The 10,458-nt window shown below is 41.3% G+C and overlaps 1 protein-coding gene across 1 annotated transcript in view; it reads right to left on the reverse strand.

Annotated features, from left to right (window-relative positions):
• Window positions 1-10,458, reverse strand: part of LIFR (LIF receptor subunit alpha) — a 76,907-nt gene that overhangs the window by 42,770 nt on the left and 23,679 nt on the right. The window contains exon 2 of the mRNA XM_026649058.2: window positions 547-703. Within this exon, the coding sequence (XP_026504843.1) occupies window positions 547-628 (82 nt within the window). The 5' untranslated portion in view covers window positions 629-703. The remainder of the gene's footprint in view (window positions 1-546; window positions 704-10,458) is intronic.

The raw sequence follows: 10,458 nt of genomic DNA on the forward strand, positions 1-10,458 counted from the left end.
TAGAATAATTAAACAGCTGGGCCAGGGATTCTATTACAGCCTATTACAGTAGCTGCAGTCTTCTACAATGGATCCCTCCCACATGTGCAGGGTTTGGGCCCATGGAGTTGCATCTTGCATATATCCAGTGTCCAAACCTCCAAACTCCACTGGTCAACTTACAATACTCTCCTCTACAATCCAGCCTAGACAACACTGCTCTATGATGTGTGGAGCTGCGAAACCTCCGTGTGCAGGCTCTACACACAGCAGAACAGCAGTGGGCCTAAGTCTCTGTTGCCCAGCACACTGTGGAGTCATTTACACCAGTGAATTTAAATTGCCACCATTGTGGGGTAGGAGCACCCAACTTTGCACTGGTGTTAGAGGCTACACAAGATGCAGGAAATTGGAGCATTAGATCCAGCATTTCTACTCTTAAGATCATTCATGCCTACAGGGGCAACATTATTTGACCCTAAGTACATAATAAATGCAGCACGTTTATAGAGTAGACACATATCCTAAGTGCAAGCAATCTAGCAAACAGTATCAAACTACACTTACCTGTCTCCTGACTATATATTAAGCTCAGCAAATGTAAGAAAGTTATTGCTAGGAGACATCGGAGACTTGGATTATCCCACATTCTTTTACCATTTACTATTTAGGATGACAGTCTCAAGAAGGAATAAACTTCATCTTCCACACAAATTTGCCAGTTCTGAAATCAAAAACAAAACAAATCATCTTTTTAAAATCATTGACACCCTCTGCTATGCAGCAAATAGTACATGTTTTCTATAGATGTATGTTTGTACAAGACTGAAATGCCGGACACAGACGCAGCAGTTACTTTAAAAGACCCTGATAAAAAGTAAATAAAGAACATAAAATTACTCCAAAAAGAAACATAGAACTAGAAGTGGACATTCCAAATGGGAAATCACAAAAGTAGAGCTGGTCAGAAAATGTTACTGTTTCTACCCTTATGAAAAATTTCAACACAAATGAAAAAAAAATTTTTTTTTTTTGAAGAACCAACTTTTTATTTAAAAAAGTTGAAGTTTTCTGTGGAAAGTATACACATTCAGTGGAAAATTTAGTTTTATTGAAAATCCAATTTCCCACTGAAAAGCAGTTTTGGTCAAAAAATGTTAAATTGAGCTACACGGAAGCCTTTTGCACAGAAAAAAACCCACCACAAGAGAGAGAGACCTGACATATCAAGTCATTGACAACCTCCACTTTATCTATTTAGAGAATCCTAAAATTCTTGTAGGAAGGAATCTTTCTAATAAAACAGAAAATTCTTACATAGATATCATGAATATTTCTTGAATTGAACCAGACACACACTGCTGCAGAACATGCTCACAGAGATCCCAACTCTATCCTCATAAGCAAGCGCAGCCCACATTGAAACATTTAAATACTAGGCCACCAAATTCTTACCACCAAAAGCACTAGTGGTTATTGGGGGGGATTGCATTTTTTTTTTTTTTTTAATCTGAGAGAAGTATGTAACAGGTGAGTTATAAGAAAGCCAATGACAAGATGTGGTTCTCCAAACCATAGGCACAAGGTAATAATTCACTTCTTTTCTTCATATCCCTCCACTCACTTACGTACTTACTTAAATCTTTTGCATCAAGATTCAAACTCCTCATTCGCTCATGTTAACATCTCTTGCTCAGTATCTCCTCCTAGTATATCTTTCTCTCTCTGCCTATAAACTTCTCCCAAGTCTCTAGCCTAACCACATCTTTTATTTTCTCCACTTATCTTCCTCAGTACTGCCCTCAGGCCTTTCTTTGCTTGCCAAGCAACCTTCTTCACCATGCTCAAACTCCTTCGTAGTACAGATTTCTTTTATGAGGACTTTCAAAGATAACTTCAAGTACTGTGTGCACGTGTAAAATTCAATTCCATGTATATTTGTCCTTCAGTGGATGTTTTATGCTGGAATAGGTTTGTATGTAGATTATGTTAGGACTGTCCTGTGGGGGAAGGGAGGGGGGAGGGAAAGGAGGAAGAAAGCATTCCGCTCCATTCACCCGTTTTAAAAACCACAAAACATCGCTGTGCATACAGCTGGCATTCAAATTGTCTCAATTCGCTGGCAGAAGTAAACAAACAGATGTAATTTCTTAACCAGTGTTTCTTTGCAACTGTATGTCAACCCCCTAAAGGTCAAACAGATCTACATTTTTGGCTGTATAAGTGGACAATGTCTTATTTTAGGACGTGTGGGTTGAGGGTTTTACAAAGTGATCTTTTCAGTGTTTAGCAGCTTCTCTGGAACAAACTTTGTTTAACCTGTATTCATGTTTAATAATTAGCCTCTGTCAATTTTTGCTCATAAGGAGGAAGATGGGCAAAGTTTACCCCCCCAACACCCACCCCGTCCCTTCTGCACAGACACATTCTTTTTCTCCTCAATGCTGGAAAAGTTTGAAAACAGAAAACTGAACACACCAGTGAACAACATGGTTGCAGTACAGTAAGTGGCCTTATTATACTGAAGAACCATAAAAATTAGACGAGAAAGACCTAAGCACATAATCCAACCAGTCCATTTCCCTGCTAATCCAAAATAGTTCCCTACAATCCATTTACTAGTATTTTGTCCAGAATACTTTTAAAAGTCCCAAGGGACAGGATTTCAATTTTCATCTTAGGACAGTATTTCCCAAACCACAGGTCCCAGGAAGGTTCTAAATGGGTTGCAGACCTAGGATGGAGGGGAGACCTGGGAAGGTGTGAGGTTGGAGGTGGAGAGTAAGCCCACCCACCCATTCATCCCACAGCAGTAGCTCCTGTCCCCACAGGTCTGGGACAGATCCCTGCTCCAGGCATTACAACCAGGCACACAGGATCTCATAGCACGAGTGGCCAGGCCAAACCAGAGTAGCACTGGGACACCGTCTGCCAGATCGCAATACCACTCACCCAAATTTGGCCCAGCCACCCCTCCATCATGACAGAGGCCAGGCCAAACCTGAGTGGTGTGGTGACTCTATGTACCAGATCACAACGCCTGGAGCAGAGAGCTAGGCACAATCCCTTGGGACAGGAGCTGCCACTGAGGGTGGGTGGGATCACTCTCCAAACATCCCTTCCCTCCGCACTAGGTCAGGATTAGGTTGTGGTGCCAAGGCAGAGGTGCTGCTGCAGGTGGTCAATGCCCCATAAGTGGCGCAAGGAGGAGTTGGCAGAGGACGACACTGACCTATGATTCCCTCTTCCCTTCTCCCCGCCGAGTTTGGACACTGTGTGGGTTTAAAAAAAAAAATGCAGTTGGGTGGGTCGCCTTAGTAAAAATTGGGGAACGTTGCCTTAGGATCCTATTCCACAGCCAAGCACAGGTCACCGTCAGGGAGGTTTTCAAGACAATTTTTTTCCTAATTTCATGTTATTAGTTCGAGTAATATCTCTGTATATCAAACAATCTTCTGCTCCACTGGGCATTTACACCATTTGACTATGTATAGCTACGTGTCCCTCTCAACCCTGAAATTTAACCAAGCTCTATTTAAGCTCTTTTAAACAGACTCATCCTCACAACTCAATCCTGTTAGACCCCCAGTCATTGTAGTTGTTCTTTTCCTAACACCCTCCAATTTATCAATATCTTTTTCATAGTGCAGTGACCAGAACTAAATGAAATACAGTATACTCCTGTTTATCCCAACAGCCTTTGGGACATGCAAAACTTTTGGATAACTAGGTGTTCAGATAAACAGAAGCGCTATTAACTAACATTGGACTACCTGGGGGACACACTGCATTCAGATAGCTACGAGTTTTAGATTACTGGAAGAGGGCTGTATAGAAAAGGACTATCAGCTCCTTTCTTAATTTTATAATGCCAAGGCTTAGGGGAAAAGATCCAGTGGGGAAAGGGACTAGGAGGATTCCAATGGTGAGATTTTGGTGAGGAAGAGAGAACGATGCCATCTAAGGATGTTACAATGCCATAATATTAAGCCTCTCCAAACCCATAGGAGGTATATAAACAACACACCCTTTTTATACATAGTGAATTGTGGTACAGAAATGGGGACATGTCCAAGGTCAGGCAAGTCAGTGTTGGTCAGAAACAGAATTGAGTGTCAGAAAGGAGAGGAAGATGGTCCTGTGTTTAGGACATTGAATTCTCTTTCTGTATGGCCTTAGTTAAGTCATTTAGCCTCTCTGTGCCTCAGTTCTCCATCTGTAAAATGGGGATAATAGCACTGCTCTACCTCACAGAGTTGTGAAGACAAATAAAGTAAAGATTGTGAGGTGCCTGGATACTATGGTGATATATCATTAGCTGTAAGGATGAGATGGCTCATATTCATTTACCAGGATTCATTTTTGGTATAACCAAGCCGAACTAATTGGGGATCAAACCCATGTGTGCTCAACTCTGATATTAGCCTACGGACTGCTCTAACATTAGGAACTTACATCAGCATAGCTATGTTTCTCAGGAGATTTTCTGAAAAATCCACACCAAAGACATAGCTGTACCAGCCTAACCCCGATGTAGACAGCACTACATTGATAGAAGAGTTCTTCTGTTGTCATAGCTACCGCTTCTCAGGGAGGTGGATTACCTACAACGACCGCAAAATGCCTCCTGTTGGCATCAGTAGTGTCTGCACTGAAGCGCTAGAGCAATGCTGCAGCTGTGCTGCGGTAGTGTTTAAAGTGTAGAAAAGCCCTTAGTTAGGCATGCCCAACGCTGAAAACCTATGTTTAGACAATGACATCACTTTCCAGTCTACTATAGGCCCAGAACTTCAACTTCAAAGATCTCAAAGACAAATGGAAAATTTCAGTAGTTCTAGGAGGTCAATGCTGCATCACAGGATTTCATGTTTACTGTGTCTCAGTGCCTTCAGATCAGATTTGTTCATATTATTTTGTACATAGAAAGATATTTTAACTACTTCTGTGCAAACTCAACTTAGCACACAAGACCCATATTTTTTTCAAGTATGCATGAAAAAAACTGCACATGCACTTTTGGGAACAAAATGCCTCAGCTGTATTGATATGCATACCCAACTCACAGCTGCGCATATACAAATAGTTGAGTTACCTGATCATTGGGCATTTGTTTATTTTGTAAAAATAAAAATGAAAAAATAAAAAAAATGCAAAAACTTAAGTTTGGCCTTCAAACTAGTTGACAGTTTCCTTTCAGTTAGCAGCACTGAAACAGTAAGAAACGCAGCATGGGCCATCTCCAGACCTCACCAGAATGAGTGGGAGTTTTGCCACCGAAGTCAATGAGATCAAGATTTGGTCATTTATACAACTATATCATAAGAACCCATCTGTTTTACTACGGCAATGGCTGGAGTTCTGACATAGCTCAGTACTATGACAACAGTGTGTTTATGCCTTGGAGGAAACAGTCTTCTCCCTTATGTACTGTTGCTACAAGCAGGTGCAAGAGTCTCATTTACTGAACTACCCTGCTGGGCAAAGTTACAAAACAACATTTTAGCAGAGGCGTACTAGAAGTTCAAATAAAACGAGACAATCCTAAATCATTTCTCAAAACAGTTTGCTTCCATTTCTAAGTCAGTGAGACACTAAAACAACGAACGAACGAACCATGCACATATATGCAGAGTATTAAAAGCATATTTTATTAAATATAATCTGTTACACAAAAAGAGTAGACTCATTGGCTCTTGCCTATTCTTCAGTGAACTATAAAATGTACTACTAGAAGAGTCACATACTGTAATTAAATGTCATTAGTCAGGAAAAAAAATCCCATTTTATAGGTTTCTTTTTTAGCTATAAAGTTACAAAATACATGAAGTAATTTTGAAACAGAAAGTTCTTTTGTCTTTTGATAAAAGCTGCCTCCAGTCTCCTAAAGCAAATTCACATGAGAGTTAAAAGGTTCTTCATTATCAGAGTGGAATACAGTTGTTTTAAATGAGCCATACAGCAGCTGTATTCTTAAATCTCCATAGGACAATGCAAGCTTTAGCTTCAGTTATACGATATACATTCACTAGAACTCAGTATCTTATCAGTTTGTTAAATTAAAGCAAATTTTTGCCTGAGGCTTCTCTGAATGTGCCAGTAGTGACACTGGCTTTAAGTATAAGTGATCTTTACTGTCATAGAGTAGATTCATTTTCAAGAGTTTTCAGAAACAGATCTTCTACTTTTAAACTACTCTTGAACAACAGCATAAGTGTGTATGCCCAAAGGCATATTCCTGCACTCTCTAAAATGAAGCCATTTCTAGGGTAGAAATGAAGCAGCCACTCTTGCAGTATACAAATGTCCAAGTTGTGAAAAGAGCTAAGATCTTCTCTATTAATGACTTTTATTCCACCTACCTAGACAGACTCTCACTGTAGCCTTTTCAAACACTACATTAATGAAGATATCCTGAAGTGCATTCAGAGATTTTACATGTAGAAAGTTCAGTTATTTGGCTGCATACTATAATTGACAGAAAAGGTAGACCAATTCTAATAAGCAGCATGGGTGAAGTTATTACACCAACATTAGGATCTGATCCTGAACCATTTAAGTCAATGGGAGCTGGTCCGTACTAAACAGGGACCATCCTCAAAAGAGCCATTAATAGTTTAACAAACAGTTGACTAGAGAGGACTAACTTATACAGATGTTTTTGATGCATTCAACACAGTCATCTGTAGGGAGTGCTAGGTAATATGTCAGAGAGAGAAAGGAGTGAATACAGTACACCTAGTAAAACATTTATTAGAAATTTATATTACACTTTGTGACTGTGTATCCTGCTATGAGGGAACAGGTTTTTGAATTTCATTTTCTCAGCTTGTCACAAGACCTTTAAACACATGCACTGATTACTTGTCAATATGACACAAACACACACATCTGGTTCCACTAAAAAGTAACTTTCACATAAAATATTTTGGTTGACGTCTATTCCCCCTTCCTTTCTGCTATGTTTTAATACAGTAACTCCTCACTTAAAGTCGTCCCGGTTGTCGTTTTGTGGTTACATTGCTGATCAATTAGAGAACATGCTTGTTCAAAGTTGCGCAATGCTCCATTATAATGTCATTTGGCAGCCGCCTGATTTGTCCACTGCTTGCAGGAAGAACAGCCCCTTGGAGCTGGCTGGTGGGGGCTTGGAATCAGGGTGGACTGGCAGCCCCCCTATCAGCTCCCCGTTCCCCTAAGCTCCCTGTGCTGCAGCTGCCCAGCAAGCTATCAATTGCCGGCAGTTCAGCTGTCCCTTCCCCCTCTGCTGTGTGCTGCTCCTGCCCTCTGCCTTGGAACTGCTCTCTGGAGCCTCCTGCTTGCTCTGCAGGGGTGGGGGGGGGGAAGACAGGGGCTAATGTCAGGGTGTCCCCCTCTCCCCCCTTCTCCTGCACCCCACTTACCCCATTTCCAAAGAGCAGAGTGGGGACATGACAGGGATCAGGACAGAGGGAGCTTGCTGGCAGAAGCTGCTGTCTCAACTTGCTGATCTATTTAAAAAGTCAGTGTACTTAGAGTGGGGTCAGCGTACTTAAAGGGGCAATGCGCATCTCTCTCTCACACACACAGTGTGTCTCTGTCTGCCATGCTGTCTCCCCTTCCTCCATTCATGCTGCCTTGTAGAGTATGAGGCTACATTAACAATGTGTTAACCCTTGAGGGCTCAGCTGATTGTTAGTTCATCATTTAGCAGTAAGGCATTCCCTGGGAAATATCCCACCCTCTGACTTCACCATCTCAACCAAGCTTCACAATCATCATCGCTGTGTACCAGTATTCAATTGTTTGTTTAAAACTTATAGTGTGTGTGTGTGTGTGTGTGTGTGTGTGTGTGTGTATAGTCTTTTGTCTGGTGAAAAGAAAATTCCCTGGAACCTAACCCCCCCATTCACATTAATTCTTATGGGGAAATTGGATTCGCTTAACATCGTTTCGCTTAAAGTCACATTTTTCAGGAACATAGCTACAATATTAAGCGGGGAGTTACTGTATTTGAACTTGTTGATTAATTCCTGCATGTCCCAATGAGTTAGCATGTGTACCTAATGATTCGCTTTCTGAAACAAAAACATTTATTTGCTTAGGTAATTGAGGCATAAAACTCAAGTTTTGTTCAAATGTAGTTCAATGATGCTCCATTAAGGAAAAAAAAGATCAAATGTAGAGTTCCAAATCTCTCTCTATGACAATTTACGTCAGAGTAAGTGTTTGAAAAAGACTTGGAAAACAAAGGCAACTATACAAGTTGCAAATCCCTGGCATATGTTCTGCTGGAGGTCAGACTAGATTATCACAATGGTCCCTTCTGGCCTTGAAATCTCTATGTTAGGGTACAAAGCTTACATTTTTTAAATGTTTAGTTACTCAACTAACTAAAATTGTGTCTGCCATAAGCAGATAATGAGGAAAAGTGAAAATATACACACAAACCTTGGGGAAAGCTTTTTCTGATTACAGGAAGATGCCATGAGGCCATGAAACTGTTGAAGGACAGGTATCAAATGCTGTATGGGAAATCTGTTCTACAGTGACTTATGAAACGTGTGAAAGTTATTGGAGATTTTTTTTCTTTCCCCTAAGGTTTAGGTGTCACCATCGAGACAGCCAACTGAAGGTGGAAAAGATTGCTAGGGAAAGTGATTAGATAGGGTGGCAGTGAAAAATCTAAAGGATAATGAAGATTCACATAGTGTTTGATCCTGAGCACTACTGAGCATCCATAACTCCCAATTCAGCCAAAGGGAATCACAGGCACTGTGTAGGGTCAGCCCCTTGATGCCAATAAAGATAGATTTGAGGCCTAGTGATGGGCAGGAGGGAATGAAACAAATGTTCTCTTTTTTATGTAAGCGGAGTTGCATGTTTTTGAAAATAAAGGAATTAATTAGTAGTAGCAAAAGGAAGAGAACACGCCGAGCTCCAGAGAAAAGATGTACGTATCATAATACATATCCTAGTAGTATTGCAGGATGCACAGACAAAAAGCTTCCAAAAGTTCCCCCTAATTACAAATCCATGCCAGAAGTACACATTTCTGGGAAACAAAAACACATTGCCGATACAGCTGACAGTAAAGATAATAGTAATAGAAACAGAAAATTAACTTGCTTCCTTTAAGAATAGGCTTTGCTGACCTTCCCGCATTCTGTCCTTGGCTTTCAAACTAATTGAAGTGATACAGAATGGAAGTAAAATTAATGGACATGCCAATGTTTTTCTTGGCTTTTCTTCAATGGACTACATTCTTTTCCAAAGAAATTCCCAAACTTAAGGCACAAATCTCCCTTTAGTCATCTAAAATGTAGGCTTTCCTTCTGTGTTTTGTATTAGGCAGTATTCCAGAGTACCAAAAAAAGAGAGTGGGACATAAAGGACTAAGTGAACAGTTTCTGAAGAAAAATGAATCCCCATTGGGGAATTTGGTTTCCACCAAGTTCCATGGAATCAATTCAGGGACTGGACTGTTAATCTTTTCTGAAGGCAGACAGAATAATAGAATGAAACAATTCTGATTGTAACTTATGCATGCACATGTGCCTTAGTAATCTGCAAAGATGGAAATGGATTTCCTAGTAAAGGCAGGAAAGAGTACAGGACAGTTTGCTCAAATATTGTACTAAAATAAGTAGGAATGCGCTCAGGCAGCTCTTTGAAGACTTTGCAGCAAACGCTTCTTGTTCATACACATGCCAAGCACAAGGAGCTTGGAAGGGATGAGAGAGGTTCCACAGCAGTTTCCTCCAGCTGCAGAGCTGGAGTATAGGGTCTTTCAGTGGCTGGAACTGCAGCATATGGAACTGCTTGATTGCTCCTGTGACCAGTGATCTGAGAATGGAGCAGAATTAACTCATGTGAAGAACTGAGACTTTCATAAAACCATTTTGCAAGTGATTTGTCATGAATATTATTTATTGATGGACACACTTCAAATGAATGACAATCTAGTCTTGCCCGTAGAACCATTCTGCAGTGGGGATGCCCTTTATTTTGAGACGCACATTCTGCCAGGACAAGAATTTTATGGCAATTTCACAAGTGTTCGTGGTGGCTTAAGTCTGCTTCCACTAACGTCAACATTTGAACCATTATACACACGGGAAAACTAAAGCTCTGAGAGTGACTTACCCTAAGTCACTACGTTTGAGAGAGTCAGGAACAGAACTCTAAGCTCTAATGATCAAAGTGGAAGCTCCATGTGTTTTTTCAGTTACGAAGTGTTTGATATTTTAGACCAGTGGTCCCCAAACTGTGGGGCACGCCCTCCTAGGGGGGCGTGAAGGAACATTTGGGGTGTGTGCAGCAGGGCCCGTGCCAGCCCCCACAGGGGGAGGGGAGGGAGTGCCACCAGCCCACCTCCAGCCCCAGCCCCAGCCCCAGCCCCAGCTCCACTCTGGCTCCTGCTCAGCTCTGCCCTAATTCATTCTCTGTCCCCAGGCCAGCTCCGCCTCTAGCCCCAACTCCTCCCCCATCCCCAGCTCCACC

This window comes from Terrapene carolina, unplaced genomic scaffold (assembly GCF_002925995.2).
Source record: "Terrapene carolina triunguis isolate 2854851 unplaced genomic scaffold, T_m_triunguis-2.0 Scaffold69, whole genome shotgun sequence".
NCBI lineage: Eukaryota > Metazoa > Chordata > Testudines > Emydidae > Terrapene > Terrapene triunguis.